This window comes from Notolepis coatsorum (genome assembly GCF_963971535.1).
Source record: "Notolepis coatsorum genome assembly, chromosome: 2".
Classification (NCBI taxonomy): Eukaryota; Metazoa; Chordata; class Actinopteri; order Aulopiformes; family Paralepididae; genus Notolepis; species Notolepis coatsorum.
This window is the reverse complement of record NC_140166.1, coordinates 165,281,009-165,299,544: the sequence shown is the minus strand read 5'-3', so window position 1 is coordinate 165,299,544 and position 18,536 is coordinate 165,281,009. Positions and strand designations below refer to the sequence as shown.

The window sequence follows — 18,536 nt, the reverse complement described above, 5'->3', positions numbered from 1 at the left end:
AATGTTTATATCGCTGCTGGCGGAACAAAACCTCGTAACTCCATTTTTTTTTTTTATCAACTCATTAGATCATCCTCCATGTGTGTGGTTTTACAAAGTCTACACAATGGGAAAGCATTAAACCAATCATCTGTCTAAACCTCGTAACTCTATTCGCCCTCAAATCTGTGTTCGTTTTTTTCATCTGCTGAAAAGTTGGGTTTTTGGAGTTACGAGGTTTTGTTCCGCCAGCAGCACTCCCTCACAGCATTTCTTAAAACTACGGGTGGAGACCTGAAATGGTTTGTGAGCATGATTCTGGTGGGGCCCCATGAAGTGACAAGAATATGATTTTGAAAAAAATACTAAATCATTTTTAGCTTTTTGCCCATTTTCTCTAGAAACTGCTGATCAGAAACATTTCCGAGGCACATAGGGATCTCTAACCACTTTTAGGAGTAACTTTGGTTCATTCAAAGAGCGGTGTTGTGGTTTTTGAGATATCGGAAGAAGCTAATAGCATCTGTCAGGAATGCTAGCGGAAGTTAAAAAAATAATAATAATAAATAAACATGACATAAAAAAAATAGGACACAGATGCAGAAGTGTCATAGATGCAATGCCTTCCAGGCTCTTTGATTGAACACAATGTGTTGTGCACGTGAGCCACCACTAGGGGGAGAGTGCCTATCTGTGAGTGAAGGAATGAATGAATGAGTGACTGAGTGTGGTTGCCAGTTATATAGGTACTTTGCATCTAAAAAACAACAACAAAAAACACATTTAGCACTTTTTATTTATTTATATATATATAATATATTGTAACATATAATATAACTGATAGGGCATACATCACCTGCACCGTTGTTTACACTGTTTATTTTTCTCATTTTTATATTCAGAGTTAATGATATTGTAATTGTTTACCTCATATTTTTATATTCAGATACAATTATATTGCCTATATTTATGTCTTTCTACTATTACCCTACCCATACCTATACCTCCCCCATGCTGCTATGATGACCAAATTTCCCCAAGGGGGTCAATAAAGGAATTTGACCCACGGGCGAGTCCACTCATGCAATACAGAACCCCTCTAGGATCCTGCAGTGCCTGCACGGCCACAATTTGACTTTTTCAATAGAACTCCCCAATCTTTAAATGCACATATTGATCGATAAACAGAATTACCAACTAAAGATGGCAAGGATATAAACTTGGGTTGTCACAAGCAAGCACAAAGATGTGAGATCATGGGTGGTTGCAGTTATACACACATCCAACAGCATGAGGTGAATGTGTTGATTGATACCTTTCTTTTGAATCAGAGGTCCCAATAATGTGACCAATCCTCTTCTTTTTTTTTTACCCTTTGAGTTATCAATCGTAAGTGTTAGTGAAGATATCGAGAGGGAACCTGTACAGGTACAAGGCAAAGAAAGAGGAGTTGAATACGGCAGGGTGGGTCACATTACTTCATATACAGTTTCTAGTGACTCATACAGGAGTGAGAGAAATAAGTGAGTCTTTCTTTGTTTATGTTCCACTTTCATCATTCAACTGCAGTGATGGGTTTAGGTGATTCCATTAATCTGGTGTTGACATCTAGTGTCATGATGAAGTAATCACAGGTTGTCTGTTCCCTTACAAACATTTGAAAAAGTATCATGGTAGTTTAATGGTAATTTCTGTTTTTACCATTGTACTGGCAATTGTATAAATACTTTACCATGTTACTGCCATGGTAAAAGTAATGTATCAATGATATATACAATACAATGATGTTTTTTTGCGTGGTTAATTCAAATGTTATAACGTAATAGCTATACTTCATAGAAAAAGAATCACTGAAATGTTTCATATTATTATGGGAATAATAAAAGAATGCTGATACTACTAGGTTACTAATAATAACTGCTGCGACTACTTCTAGCCTACTAATGTTTCTTAACAATATAAGGCTATATCGTGGGAAATAATATAGCAGTCTACTGTCTAATTAACCAGCAATTTACCTGAAATAAACAAGATTGCCATTACAGGCAACTAATGACCAATCCAATAAAACATATTAAAATGCAAATTCCACTGCTTAGTTATTGGTTAAAGTATAGTATGGATAGGCTGAGTCTTGTCCAAACTAGACAGAACAAATATAAATGTCTACTGCATCACAACCTCTTTGAATGAACATCTGGCGAGCTCAGGGTTGCAGGCAGACCTATTGCCACGTAGGCTATAGCCTACAATATGATGTGCACAAATAATCTAGTCAAACTGCTGCACTACTAGATCACCATGTTAGTACGACATGTTCAAGTGTATTTTTTTTAAAGCACAACATCCCATTCTTGACAGAAATACATGCGTGCATATACTGTAAGCTGTCATGCAAAAGGATACTGCATGCAAAGAAATCGGTACACAGGATAGTATAGCCTACTGCTGACGCTCGAAACCCAGACTTACCGAACCCCGATACTTCTCCAGGGATATTAATCTCCCTCTGCTGTTAACTACTTTGAACGTGTAGAAATCTTTCTGTTTGGTATCGATGATGTTGACTAGAGTAATTAACAGCGTGAGCGCCCCGAGAAGCATCATTCTAGTTCCAACAGCCAACTCAAGTAAATAAATAAGTGTCTTGCTCTCGTCCCGATCGCACAATAACATTGGGTTCCACCGCTGCAGAAAGCTGTGCGCCGGGTGGGCGGGGCTTAGTTCGCTCCAGCAGGACGATGAAGAGTTTTGATTGATTGATTGAAAACTTTATTAACAGATTTCAGAATGGGTACAATACAGTACAGCTCAATACACACAATTGTTAAGGGGATGCAGACCAGAGAAAGACTTTCGTCTTGTTTACATCAGGGTCCCCCATTTTCAATTAATCAGGACATATATGACATACATGACATACAGATATACAGTACTGCTACATCTATACATTTATGACAACAACATTGTGATACAAAAAGAGTGGGGGGGGGCTGTACATTGGAGGTGGTTCGGTGGGTGGGGTGGGGGGGGGGGGGACACTGTACAACTATACAAGCAAAACTGTACATTGGAATATTGACAACCATACTTGGTCATTTACTGTACATTGGAGGGGGTTGGGTTAGGACATTTACATGGGCCAGTTTCGAATTGCAGTCTCCCGTAGGTGTTCTTTGAGAGTGTTTTTGAAAGTGGGTAGTGATTCATATTCCTTTACAGCTTTGGGTAGGGCGTTTCACATTGATGTGGCATAATTGCGAAACGTGTTTAGTCCCTTGTTTGAGCCGAATCTGGGTTTAACATGATTTGTGGAGCTCCCTCTGGTGTTGTGATCGTGGTATTCACTGACCTTTGGGAAGTATTTTGACATGTACATGGGTACCTTGGTCGTGTAGTGTATCTTGTAGACCAGGCCCATTGCAAGTTGCTGTACTCTGTCGTCTACTCTAAGCCATCCTAGGTTGTCAAAGTGGGCAGGGGTGAGGTGGGTTCTAGGAGTAAGGTCAAGCAGTAGTCTGACCAGTTTGTTTTGAGATGTTTATAGTCAAGTTAGACCGCGCTCACAAGTTCTCACACTGGGTGCTGTAATCCCATAAAGTTCAGTATATCAAAGCAGGGTAGCCGGACCAGCACTCACAGGTTCAATGTTTTTTAATGGCAGCCTGTATCAAAAGCAGACATGTTTCGGACTAATGTCCTTCTTCAGTGGTATGGCTAGCCTTTGAGGTGCTTTGGTACCATGAGGTGCAAGCATAGTCGTAGTACCCTTGTATGAGTGCTCCTGCCAGAGTCCTCAGGGTGTTCTTGTTTACCAGAGAGGAGATCCGGTACAAGAATCGAGTTCGTTGGTTGACTTTTTTTATTACACTGGATGCCATTTTGTCACAGGAAAGATTAGCCTCTAGGATGGAGCCCAGGTAGGTAATTTCATCTTTCCTTGTGACAATATTGTCACCCACTGTAACTGAGAAGCCGTCGGTCTTGCTGAGTTTGTTATTTGAACCGAAGAGAATGGACTCTGTTTTGCCCATGTGTAATGATAGTTTGTTATCAGCGAGCCAATAGATTCAAAAGTCAAAAGATTGAGTAAATGAACAGTAGGTGGCGATAATGCTCAGAGTGGTTGCGATTCGCCATTTAAACACAAAAGAAGAAGAAGAAGAAGAAGAAGAAGAAGAAGAAGAAGAAGAAGAAGAAGAAGAAGAAGAAGAAGAAGAAGAAGAAGAAGAAGAAGAAGAAGAAGAAGAAGAAGAAGAAGAAGAAAAAGAAGAAGAAGAAACGTATTCTCAGCTCGTGCCTAGTCTGCTTTTATGTCAAATTCAACGCAGCCGCGCCGACATTTGCGCGTCGAAGACGAACAAAACGCGGCAGTGTGCGTTCGTGAAAAGACTATAACACAACAATGCCATAGTTTGTTAGTTACGATGTGGTAAAATGCCCAGACAGCTTTGTATTTGGATTATTATTTCAGTAAAGAAAACACACCGGAATAATAATTCAAATACAAAGCTGTCTGGGCATTTTACCACGGCGAGTGCGTCCCGCGCCACTGTGATTTTTATTAATGAGATAATAACGGGTTATACATGCAAAATGGACAATTACAGAATAGAACACTGGAACTGGAAATCTTTTAAAAAAAATCTTCAAACAGGGACTTCGCATATAGACTATAGGCATTTACAGCTGTTCCAATGTATATCCGCGTGCTTCCGCCTGCTCTGAAGTCGGACTCGGTGTGGACGAGGGGAAAAGGGACTAAACACGTTTAGCAATTATGCCACAATAATGTGGAACGCCCTACCCACAGCCGTAAAATAATGTGAATCCCTACCCTCCTCCAAAACCGCTCTCAAAGAGCACCCATGTACAGTTTCTCCCCCTTCAGATGTATATATTTTTCTTATGATATTTTTTTTCTTTTCTTACACAGTACTGTATATTTGTATGTCATAAATGTCCTGATAAATTGAAAATGGAGGACCCTGATGTAAACAATACGGTCTGCATCCTCGTAGCAGTTGTCTGTATTGAGCCGGCCCGTACTGTATTGTACCCATTCTGCAATCTAACGTTTTTTTCAATAAATTCAATCAATCAAGACGGCCACGCGAGCTGTTCTCACACGAAACACACGCTTGCCTTCGTGCGCCCCTGGCGTATGACCCCAGTCATCACACACATAATAAACCTCTCCATAAAACAGGGACACTTACCCAAAGACTTCAAAATTGTGAGAGTAACCCCCCTGCACAAAAAGGGCAGCAAATTAGACCCAGGCAACTACCGCCCTGTTTCTATTCTTACCTCCATCTCGAAAGTCATGGAAAAAATTGTATACGAACAGGTCGAAAAGTACCTCGCGGAAAAAAATTTAATCTACGAATTCCAATCTGGCTTCAGAACATCCCACTCCACTGACACATGCCTTCTCTATTTGAACGACCACATCAAACAAGAGGTGGACGCGGGCAAATACTGCGGCATGGTCATGCTGGACCTACAAAAGGCCTTCGACACTGTCAATCACTCCATTCTGATTGACAAGCTAAAAGCAATTGGTTTTGATAGTAACGTAACTATCATAACGTATAACGTATCTCTGATCTATCGTTCTGAACTCGTATAGTGGAATTTCCCTTTCTCTCTGCGTTGTTCCATTCAATTGGTTTTGTTTGCAGGAAGTAGGCACGGACGAGATGTTTTGAAGAAAACAGCTGTGTTTATTCATTTCCAATAAACACAAACTAAATTAATTAAACAACCACTTGAATTACTTTCTATGTCTAACAGAGGTCTGGCTCTGCAATTCTCTTCGCCCGTCTCGTTCTATCTGGCTCTGTTCTCGAACCGTCGTAGTGGTAGCGTTCTCCGGTTTGTTGATTCAGGTTGGCCTGGCAACACGAGGCTGGTTCTTTTGTTGTGCTGGTTGCAGGGGCATGGTATTATATTTATATACGGACTATTTTTATTATTTCTTCTCGTTATATGGAAAGCCTCTGGTTTTAACGGCCCTCTCTCCTAAACCGACATAGAGCATGAGTCGTTTTCCTAGTTTAACAGCTAAAAGTACTTTGCCATGCGTTTATTGTCTTTAAACTTTAGAGATGATTCTTTATTTTGACTAGACAGTTACTAAAAGTCTTTTCTTGAGTTTTGTCCCCATTTGACTATCTAATTAAACCTATTGTTGCTTTTTAACCATGCTTTGTTGTATTTCTATATTCTAAAGTAATCTTTAACTTTGTTTTAGCCTTTTTTTTTTGTCCACTTTTTCTCCCATTTTCTATATTTTCTCCCATCCCAATTTCGTATCATCCAATTCAACCCTCCCCTGTCACGAACGCTGTTTCTTGCCTCCCACAAGCCGGCTGCAATGTGGACTAAGTCATACATAGCACAAGTCCCCTCCGGTACTTGAGGTAACAGCAGTCGCATCTTTTCACCTGCCCAGCTCGATCTCTCAGTGGCGAGGAGTAACGCGTGGGAGGCTCACGCTGCCCCCAACACTTCCTGATTCTACTGCACAGGCGCACCAATCGACCTGTAGGAGTCGCTGTCCACAACGCCCGATCCCCACCCATCAGTTTCCCACCCCCTAATACGGCCAATGTGTATTAGTATGAACGACCAGCTAAACTGAAAGCAATGTGGAGCGCTGGGCTCGAACAGGCAAGCCCAGCGTCTCCGTCATTCGTGGTGAGCGCCTTGCCCACTACACCACGTAGCCGCTAACTTTGTTTTAGCCTTTTAAAACACTAAACATCTTGATCTGACTTCTAATCTTTGGTTCATAATATTTTATAGCGTAACTCAACTTTTTAAAGGATAAATCCGTATCTTTATAGTCTTATACTGAGGTCACTACCCTCTTTCAAAACCACTCTCAAAGAGCACCTACGGGAGACTGCAATTCGAAACTGGCCCCTGTAAATGTCCTAACCCAACCCCCTCCAATGTACAGTAAATGTCCTAACCCAAGTTACCCAATAATACACGAGACCCTCTTCTTGGGACCAAGTAAGGTTTCGTCGATAATCCAATGTACGGTTACCCCCCCCCCCCCCTAACCACCTCCAATGTACAGTTTCCCCGCCCCACCCCACCTACCCAACCCCCCCATCCACCCCACCTACCCAACCTTTTCCAATGTACAGTTTCTTCATCAAATGTATACTCTCAGGGCGGCTAGGTGGCGCAGTGGGCAAGGCGCTCGCCACCAACGCAGGAGATGCTGGGTTCGAGCCCAGCTCTCGGCGTTGCTACCAGCTTGGCTGATCGTTCATACTAATACAATTGGCAGTATTAGGGGGTGGGAAGCTGGTGGGTGGGGATCGGACGTTGTGGACAGCGACTCCTACAGGTCGGTTGGTGCGCCTGCGCAGTAGAATCAGGAAGCGACGAGGGCGGCGTGTCCCTCCCACGCAGACCCTCGCCGCTGAGAGAAAGCTATATATTTAGGTTATTTTAACTTCACTGTTTTTTACACTTCTTGTTGTTTATCTTATTCTTTTCTTAACCTTGTCTTTTAACTGCCTTGCTTACTGGGCATACTCACTATAACTGCACCCTGTGTGCCACTGTTTTATATTTCATACGTTTACATTGTTTGTCTTGTTTTTAATTCCACTGACACTTTTGCCAAGATCATTGTTTTAATCTTGATTGGCCCTGTAAGGTGACCTTGGTTGTTTTGAAAGGCGCCTCCAAATAAAATGTGTTATTATTATTATTATTATTATTATTATTATTATTATTATTATTATTATTATTATTATTATTATTATTATTATTATTATTATTATTATTATTATTATTATTATTATTATTATTATTATTATTATTGTATTATATGAATGTTTATATGTTTATTTGTATAACCTTACTGTTGACAGAGTCACCTATGGAGCGACAATAATTTGGCCATGACGACAAGGTTTCTCTCTTTACCCTTTGGCGTGGTTTATTATTCCCATTGCACACATCAGTACACAAGACCTTCTCCTTGTGAGAGGCGATGGAGGAAGAGACAGAGGGGGAGGCAACATCTCCTTTTATACCTCTTACCTGGCGTCAGCTTCAATAGCTACGCCTATAGCGCCCTCTTGTGGAAACAGTTAAGCAGTTACATGCAATCGTATATAACACATAACTTCAACACTCCCACTTACGGCTGTCTTGTATACTGTACAACTTTTCCAAAAACAATTTTCAAAGAAAATAATACAGTTCAGAACATCAAAAAGGATATGGCAGTCAATATTACATAACAGGCAATATTTACACACCAAACATGACCTCTGCAAATCTTCTCAATTTCAGTTTGGAGACAGGCTTTGTCATAGCGTCTGCTACCAGCTACCAGCTCGGAACTAGGCAAAATCTGCATATGGCTCGCTGATAACAAACTATCATTACACATGGTCAAAACAGAGTCCATTCTCTTCGGTTCAAATAACAAACTCAGCAAGACCGATGGCTTCTCAGTTACAGTGGGTGACAATATTGTCACAAGGAAAGACGAAATTATCTACCTGGGTTCCATCCTAGAGGCAAATCTTTCCTGTGACAAAATGGCATCCAATGTAATAAAAAAAGTCAACCAACGAACTAGATTCTTGTACCGGATCTCCTCTCTGGTAAACAAGAATACCCTGAAGACTCTGGCAGGAGCACTCATTCAAGGGTACTACGACTATGCTTGCACCTCATGGTACCAAAGCACCTCAAAGGCGCTAAAAACAAGATTACAAACATCACAAAACAAACTGGTCAGACTACTACTTGACCTTACCCCCAGAACCCACCTCACCCCTGCCCACTTTGACAACCTAGGATGGCTTAGAGTAGACGACAGAGTACAGCAACTTGCAATGGGCCTGGTCTACAAGATACACTATACGACTAAGGTACCCATGTACATGTCAAAATACCAAAGGTCAGTGAATACCACAACCACTACACCAGAGGAAGCTCAACAAATCATGTTAAACCCAGATTCGGCTCAAACAAGGGACTAAACACGTTTCGCAATTATGCCACATCAATGTGGAACGCCCTACCCAAAGCTGTAAAGGAATGTGAATCCCTACCCACATTCAAAACCGCTCTTAAAGAGCACCTATGGGAGGCTGCAATTTGAAACTGGCCACCGTAAATGCCCAAACCCCCCACCACCTCCTAATAGACAGTCTCCTCCCTACCGCATGTATATATTCCCTCCCCGCCGTATGTATATTCCTCTCCCACCCACCCACCCCCTCCAAATGTACAGTCTCCACCCCACCGTATGTATATTTCTCTCCCACCCACCCACCCCCTCCTAATGTACAGTCCCCTCCCCATCATATGTATATACTCTGTCTCGGATCTATGGGTAACAGTACTGTATATTTGAATACCGTTTATGTCACAAATGTATGAGTACCTGTATGTCCCTATGCCATAAATGTCATGTATGTAGTGTATGGCATAAATGTCAATATTAATTGAAAATGGGGGACCCTGATGTAAACAAGACAAACGTCTTTCTCTGGTCTGCATCCCCTTAACAATTGTGTGTATGGAGCCGTACTGTATTGTACCCATTCTGCAATCTGTTAAATAAAGTTTTCATTCATTCATTCATTCATTCATTCATTCATTCATTCATTCATTCATTCATTCATTCATTCACCATGTCGTCTGTAGGACAATAAACAAGTGTCATCCTTTCTTCCCTGATGACAGATCTGATGAAGTGATATTTTATATCCACATGTTTACACCTCTGTCGGCACACAGGGTTTCTAGCAATTGCAATGGTTCCCTGGTTGTCTTCATAAACAACAGTTTTCTTATATACATAGGTATCCATTCCTTTGAGCAGTTGTTCTAGATAAATACATTCCTGTATTGTCATAGCTAGAGCCATGTATTCGGCTTCACAAGTTGACAGTGCCACTGTGGGCTGTTTCTTTGTTTTCCACGAAACCAGTGAGCTGTTTGTGTTCAAACTCACACAATATTTCAAAGGTGCTGTGCCGTCTATACAGTCACCTGGCCAGCCCTCTGGTACTCAGTACCGTCTATACAGTCACCTGGCCAGCCCTCTGGTACTCAGTACCGTCTATACAGTCACCTGGCCAGCCCTCTGGTACTGCACGATCCATCTATACAGTCACCTGGCCAGCCCTCTGGTACTGCACGATCCATCTATACAGTCACCTGGCCAGCCCTCTGGTACTGCACGATCCATCTATACAGTCACCTGGCCAGCCCTCTGGTACTCAGTACCGTCTATACAGTCACCTGGCCAGCCCTCTGGTACTGCACGATCCTCTGCTGCAGTTCACAAACTTGGTTTGTCTCGGGTAAGTGGATGTAATCTAACTAGCTTTTTGACGCTAACGTGTGTGTGTGTGTGTGTGTGTGTGTGTGTGTGTGTGTGTGTGTGTGGTTGTGTGTGTGGTTGTGTGTGTGTGTGTGTGTGTGTGTGTGTGTGTGTGTGTGTGTGTGTGTGTGTGTGTGTGTGTGTGTGTGTGTGTGTGTGTGTGTGTGTGTGTGTGTGTGTGTGTGTGTGTGTGTGTGTGTGGTTGGGTGTGTGTGTGTCTGTGTGTGTGTGTGTGTGTGTGTGTGTGTGTGGTTGTGTGTGGTTGTGCGTGTGTGTGTGGTTGTGTGTGTGTGTGTGTGTGTGGTTGTGTGTGTGGTTGTGTGTGTGTGTCTGTGTGTGGTTGTGTGTGTGTGTCTGTGTGTGTGTGTGGGTGTGTGTGTGTGTGGTTGTGTGTGTGTGTCTGTATGTCTGTGTGTGTGTGTGTGGTTGTGTGTGTGTGTGTGTGTGTCTGTGTGTGTCTGTGTCTGTGTGTGTGTGTGTACAATGCAGTGTTGAAGAGATGTTCCAAGTTCCAACTAGCAAAAGTAGATGTGTAAGCAGATGAAGTAAAAGTACTCTTGTTACTCTAGAGTTCGACACCTACATGTAAGTGGGGCGAAGTGCTCCTTTTGGGCTTGTTTTCATAATCCTGGTTGCTTTTTTTCTCTCGCCAAACCTGGCAACACAGACAACATGGGGCCGCACGCAGAACTGTTGTTTATGACGTTGTAAATATTTTGTACTATAGACTATCTTGTATGGAAAGTCTGTAATGGTAAAAGTGTTTCTCATGGCGTTTGGAGCAGGCAACAAATGTTTTTTACCACTGTGTAAGAGCACAGGCCAGAGTGAGTTTGATTCATTGAAAGCAAGGTTATGATCAGATCAAGTAGATTGCATATTATGAACATTCCTTAGTTCTGTTACTTTTAGTGTAGGGGTTGAAGATATACAATTATTTCAAATATTTGAAAAGGTTGAGAACCACTGAGCTAGGTCCACAGTCTGTGCCCTGCCTGTGGTCTAGGTGTTGGAGTGTAATTAATAATAGTGAAATAAAACTCACTATGAGAACCACAAACACTGTAAACACTGAATGCTCCCTTTTTTTTTTTTTTTTTTTACAACAGACTCTTCAAACCCACTCTGCGACTCCTGACGTGACAGAGGAGCCTATGAATATGATGATGGAAGCGGAGGAAGCTGGCCCATCATCCGAACCCTATCTTCCACCCTCTGAGTCACAAAGGGAATCGGCACACAAGGCAACTCAGTATAGCTACCGGAGACCACCACACCGGTCTTTGGGTAGGTTTTAATTTGCTTTGCACGTCTTAGCCAACACAGCCTTTTATAGAGAATGGTTACCCTTAAATTATATCACTTGTTGTTTTCTACAGGCATCCAGGTTTTCCCCCAGATGTTGTCCTCAGGGACACAGGCAGTGCCCCAAATGGTGTCTGTTGAAACACAGACATACATTTCAAGCTTTGAGGCCAGTCCAATGCAAAGCCAATGCACCATCTCTCAGAGTGATAGCGAACAGTTAGGTGAGGGGCCATGCAACCATTTCATGAAAAAGTTACATAGTGCAGCTTTAATATGTCACTTCCAAATGTGTGTATGTTAGGAGACGGCATCGCTCATTGTGACCCAACAGAGCATCTTGATGTGATCAATTCACCAGCTGAACCAGTTTAACCACAGCTCAAGGCTTTGACCGACTCCCATTTGTATCGACTAATCATTTCAGCACCAAAGAAAGGTGATGCCAATTGGGTTCCAGAGACTGAAGACGAGCTCTTCTCTGAGAACTCTGATGACTTGCCACACCTTGAAGCATCCTCTGCCCCTTGGTAAGACACACTACACAGTTACACTAATCTGTTCATGTCACGATACTGACTGTTCAGTCTTAATCAAACTTTTGTTTTGTTTTTCTTAATTTTTTCTCAGCTATATCGATAAGTATATAGTGTGTCACAGCCAACTCATGGAGCTGTTTGCCACTTGCCCGAGCTGCTGTGAGACCACACAAGCCAGCATACAGAGACAGGAGGGGACATTTGTGAAAATCCAACAGGTAAGATTTCATCCTGCATTGAAGCGGTTTATCACTTTGCATTATGCTAGTGCTTTCAATCTGATTTCAGCATAAAACTAGTGTCTTATGCTGAATTTGGTGGGGGGTTTTCTTCAAAAACATGTTTTCTCAATTTATTCCTCAGCCATAAGAAAGTACACACAGACAGTACACCACTGATCATTTGAATATATTGCATAGGTCTGTTCAGCATGTGAATTCAAGAGGGTTTGGCGAAACCAGTCAATGCTGCACAGAAATATGCCTGAGTGCAACCTGCAGCTGAGTGGAGCTGTACACTTTTCAGGGTGTATGCCCCAACAGACATTCAGAATGCTCCAGCTATTTGGCCTACAGTGCACCAGTGTGAACACCTACTTCCGCCATCAGCGCTACTACACCATTCCCACCGTCATCCAGGCCTGGCAGAGCCAGCAAGCCAGTATCCTCCGTGAGCTGCAGGAGATGGAAGGGGGATTGATTTTGTCTGGAGACTGCAGGTTGATTACCATGTTCATTGTTATATTAATCATTAGAATATACACATAAGTATAACATTAATAATTTGTGGACATTTGGCATCTATCCATAATTTTGCACTTGCCTTGTGCTTTTTACAGATCGGACAGTCCAGGGCACTGTGCCAAATACGGGACATACTCCCTTATTGAGGACCGGCTGAATAAAGTCATTGACCTTCAGCTTGTACAGGTCTGTTATTCCTGCCTCATGTACCTTCTGCCATATCTATGCGGCTACATTCTACTTTGTTTGTGTTTGGGATTCCCATTTGTTTAGGTTTGTTTTTTGTTTGTCTGATTGTGCTCCAGAGTTCAGAAGTTGCTAACAGCAACTGGTGTGAGATAGAGGGCTTGCAACACAGCATCAAGCTACTGAAGGAGCAGGACTTGAAAGTCGCAGTCCTTGTCACTGACAGAAACCGCCAGGTACAAGTGACAGACACACACACACACACACACTTTCTCTGGTGATAGTTGAATTGGCAGAAAAAACATGGGGGATATTGGTGTAAACTAAGGGAGGCCACGTCAAGGGTAACCAAATAAATGTTGGCAGTGGAATTGGGGATATTTACCTCTGAAAGCTGTTGAATAAAGTCTCCTGTGTTTATAAGATGGCAATTTGGTCACTCTTTCCGGTCTCCAGATCTTCTAGACAGGGTTGCCCTCTGAGCCCGGGACTGTTCGCGCTTTCCCTCGAACCTTTGGCCCAATTTATTAGGCAATCGGAGGACATCGTCCCCATAATGGTCAATAATACTCCACACAAAATTGCTCTCTATGCGGATGACCTGCTGATTTTCATGGACGACCCCTCCCGGTCGGCCACAAAATTATTGAGGATAATCGACGACTTTGGTAAATTGTCAGGCTTTAAGATTAACTGGAACAAATCAGCCTGCCTACCTCTTAATGAACTGGCCAAGGCGGTACGACTACCAGCTGATATCCCCATAGTAGAACAATTTAAATAATTGGGCATAGAGATATTCCCCACGCTGAACCAAACTACTAAGTACAACTTCACGGGTACTTATGATAAAATACGCCAGGATCTAGACAGGTGGTCGTCCCTTCCTAACTCCTTACAAGCCCGGGCTTCCATAATCAAAATGAACATCCTGCCTAGGATAAATTTTATTAGCTCAATGCTCCCCCTGCCCCCTCCAATAGACCACTGGCGCAAGGTACAATCGATGGTATCTAAGTTTATCTGGAATAACAAACGCCCGAGAATCAAAAGGGCTACTACTCAACGTAGAAAACAAGATGGGGGCCTCGCAATCCCTGATTTTAAACTTTATTTCTGGTCCTTTTCACTGAGACCTCTGATGTGCTGGCTAGACCCTGTAAAGGCTGTATCGTGGCGCTCCTTAGAAGCGGCGGCGGTATCTCCGCTAAGATTGCAGGATGTAGTGTACTCCACTGTCTCTATTTCGAAATGCCGGCTGAGGTATGGACCGATCATAACTCACGTGATCCAAACGTGGCGTAATGTACAGAGGTCGTGTGGGGTTAAATGCCCTTGGCACCTGGACTCTCCAATTTTTAATAACCAGCAATTACTTGTTGGACACAAGCCGGTTAATATTCCTCAATGGCAAAGGAGGGGAGTGCATACTCTGGAGGATATTTATGATAAGAACGGCCTCTGTGCGTTTCAGGACTTAAGAGAATTTTATGATCTTCCCGGCGAGTCCTTCTTTCTTTACCTTCAACTAAGGTCAGCACTGAGGGCGCATGGCGTACCGTGGGCTCAAGCCTTGCACCCACACCCCTTCCTCAGGCTCATAGTGGACAGGACGACATCCAGAGGGTTTGTCTCCGACTTTTATACGCTCTTAATTCAATCCACGTATAAAAATGTATCATTGGATACAATCTGGCGTGTGGATATCACGGAGTTGGACCCCGAGTTTGACTGGGATGATGTTTGGGCAAATGTGGCATTATCTTCCCGCAACCCCAATCACCAGCAAATTAATTTTAATTATATTCATAGGACCTATCTTACACCTAGGAAGCTATATGCTATGGGACTGATAACCGACTATCGGTGCACTTTGTGCTCTCAAAAGGCCACGGGCACTTATATGCATATGTATTGGGATTGCCCACCAGTGGCCCGCTTCTGGAGGTCAATAACGGACAAACTTTCAGATCTGTGTGGCTTAACTATCCCATTCACAGCTGTTACGCTACTCCTGAACAATATAACGACACTACCCGCTTCCGTACAACTGAAAAGGGTTGTCCTAGCGGGCGTCACAGCAGCGAAGAAGCTGATAGCAATGAGATGGAAGGAGCCTGAGAAGCTTACAATGATTAACTGGTCCCTAACTCTATTGGATGTGATTTATCTTGAGATATCCACAGCCCGGGTGATTGGGATAGGGCAGGCTGGAATTGACCTCTGGTTCGCAGCAGCTGAGAAGGTAAAGACCGCAGTGTGCGGCTGAGCGGGGTTGAGGTGCGTGTTCGGGTGAGTCCGGCGGTCTCTTGGGAGGGGGAGGAGGAAATGTTTGGTCTGTCTTGTCTTTTGTCTTGTCATCTTGAGTTTAGCTGGGGATATTATGGGGGGGCAGCTATTTAACTATTTCTTCACTGTTTGGCCACTTTTACACGGTCTCTGTGAGTCTATGGAACACCTCTACAGGTTTTTGTTTTTTCATGAAGGTTCATTGCTCTGTTTTCGGGTCGTGTTCTCAAAAAATGGTCCTTGTGGTGGATTGGAGATGTACGTTTTATTAATATAGGGTCACACGGCCGGGAATCGGGGCTGAACACTGGGAAAGACCATTTATTAGATAGTACCCCTTGGAATTAAAATTTAGAAGGTTGAACTCTGTTTTCTTTTCTCTTTGTCTGTATAATTATTAGTCTGTATTATTATTATTGTTTTTGTTATTTTCTTGTGAAGTTCTATGTATTGTGATTGTGGTTAATGTGTTGTCTTGTTTCATGTGAATAATAATAAAAATGTGATCAAAAAAAAAAAGATGGCAATTTGGTTACCATGGGTCTCATGTGGCGATCAACTTCTGGCGATCAAGAAACGGTGAGAGGGGCTCTGTGGTGATAGTTAAATAACTTTTTGTATTTTTGTTCACTTTAGAAATAGAAATATTTGAATGTGAATGCATTTCAAGTTTACTTGAAGGGTTAGTTAACTCATAAATTCTGCCATATATCTGTACAATTCAACCGATTCTGCAGGTAGCAAAATGGGTGAGAGATGTGCTGTGTGCTGAAGGAACACAACACTTCTTTGATATCTGGAATATTGCCAAATGTAAGTATTTGTCCTTGAAAATGCATGGCTACATGGAAGGCAAGACCAATCACAGTAGTTCAATTTTGTCAGTCCGATTTTAAAGTGTGTGGTGTGTTTGTGTGCCGATGCAATAACAGCCGTAAGCAAGAAGTTGGATGCCCTTTCAAGAGAGCGTGACTGTGACGTTATAAAGCTCTGGAAGCAGTCTTTCGTGAACCACCTCTACTGGACCGCCGGTTCTACTCCCAGTGGCAATGCAGACATGAGGCAAAGTGGAGAAGCCTGGTCAATCATGCTCAAGACATACATGAGCATGACACTCCTGCATTCCCTGCCTGTCAGCATGAGCCATTGGAAGGAGAGGACAGAAACAAGGAGTGGCTTGAACCAGGTATATATCGCTCAGGAATGTGCACAAGTTCACTTTTTCATGATCTGTTAGTTGATTGTCTGAATGAATATCCATGTGAATAACCTTTTGTGTTACAAAGGGTCAGATTAAACCGAATATATATATTTATTGCCTGAGATCCCATGTATAATATTTGTATATCGTTTGATATCCCCTGTATATTCCTTGTACAATATGCACTGAATATCCCTTTAGTCTACAGGACAGACAATAATATTCGTTCTCCTATTGGAAGCGATCCCCTGGCGCCACTGCCTTACCCCCTCGAGCTGACTTCAAAGGTACCGACGAGATATGTCTGTACATGCCCAGCTTCTGCCCATGAATACGGCTACTGAAATACGAATGGTACTATTTGTTCACAGCGCATATATATATGGCGCAAGTAAAGTAGAACTTTCTCTTAGTCTCTTAGTCCATTGTCCCGTTCAGTCTCGTTCGGTTCCAGTTATCCAAGCAACGTCTCACCCACTACGCAACGTGGGCAGAGCAGGGCTCGCATTGCCCCAAGATAGAGTCTCGTGTTATCCTAATACGTCTGTTTGTCGTATCGTTCGCTATTTATTAGTAAACCTTCATTACGAGTCAAAGACCACGTGAAGTGGGTAATTGTGCGTCTATAATAGAGCACTTATAGCCGCGTGCAGATAGGATAGAGTAACGTCAAGTTCAACTGTGAACCACGGACCAACCGGAGGATTTACACCGGACCAGCAGCACCACGGAGGATTTACACCCCGCCAGCAGTGCCACTTTTCCGGCAAGGATTATTATTCTTCATTCTTCACCAAGCTGCTGGAAGCAGAGAACCGTCTACACCCACTGCTGTGGGATCCACGTGCCCGTGGGGACATCACTCAAGCCCGTCTTTGTCGTACCAGAGACTCCACGGCTTCCACCTTCCATCTGCGCGGAGCGCACCCTGAGATTACCACTGCTTTTCCCCGCTGACCCAGGGGTGATATCGCCTCCTTGAACCCTGGACTTGCATAGAGCTTTGCCCCCCTCTGCTGGCTTACAACCGGTAGTACCCCCTTTCCCAGAGTACCATAGAGATCATCCTTAATATTCATTATTGATTTGCCTGCACATTCTATTTGCCTTATAAGCGCATCTAAAGTGACAAAGTAATGTAATCTAATATCCCTTTTATGTAATAAATATTCTAACCGAGTATTTTGTGTGGAAAACCGTGTTATTGTGGAAGTGTTCTAATCTAATATACTTGTGTACAGTATTGGCCAGTAGTACATAGACGGTAATAGTTTAATGATACTAGTACTTGATTAATACAGTCAGGGAATTGTACCCCTCAGTTACAATTGGTCCTTCGATAGCCGGAGAATAATTAGCGTAATATTAATATAATATTAATATTGACATGGCCGATGACGAACACTCCACAAACGGTTCTCCTAAGCTAGATCGCCCGCAGCGCAGACGACAGCCACCTCCCTATCTAGAGGCATACTCTGTCAGTCCAATACCTAGCTTTAAAGGAACGGTAAACGCGGTAAAAGTAGAAAGTAAAATTATGTCTGACCTTAACGACCAGGTTACCCCGACCACAGAGGCCCTAGTGGGCTCTAATGTAACTGACCAAGCTCACGGTGGGGACCAGGAGGGAACTGACACGACTTTACCCCCAGACAATACCAAAGAAATAGTCCCAGATCACCCCCGGGAGGAAGACAACCCTAAAGAGACGCGCACCCAGGAGACGGATCTCCTCGGTACGCAACCGGAGAACGGATCTCCAACAAGTACTGCCGGGAGCCGATCGCCCCGAACGGCGTCTTCCCCCAGCGAGGCGGACAAGATGCTGGCGCAGGCACTCATCGCCACCCTGGCAGCCTCCACCGAACGCGATCGACTTCAAGCGCAACAGACGTGCGAGCGCGAACATTTCGCAG

General features: G+C 43.2%; 1 protein-coding gene across 1 annotated transcript in view; it reads right to left on the bottom strand.

The window, feature by feature from the left end:
• The window catches only part of gpx7 (glutathione peroxidase 7), a 30,125-nt gene extending 27,466 nt beyond the window's left edge, over positions 1-2,659 (bottom strand). The window contains exon 1 of the mRNA XM_084309338.1: positions 2,452-2,659. Coding sequence (XP_084165464.1) covers positions 2,452-2,655 — 204 coding nt within the window. The 5' untranslated portion in view covers positions 2,656-2,659. The remainder of the gene's footprint in view (positions 1-2,451) is intronic.
• Between the last annotated feature and the right edge of the window lie 15,877 nt (positions 2,660-18,536).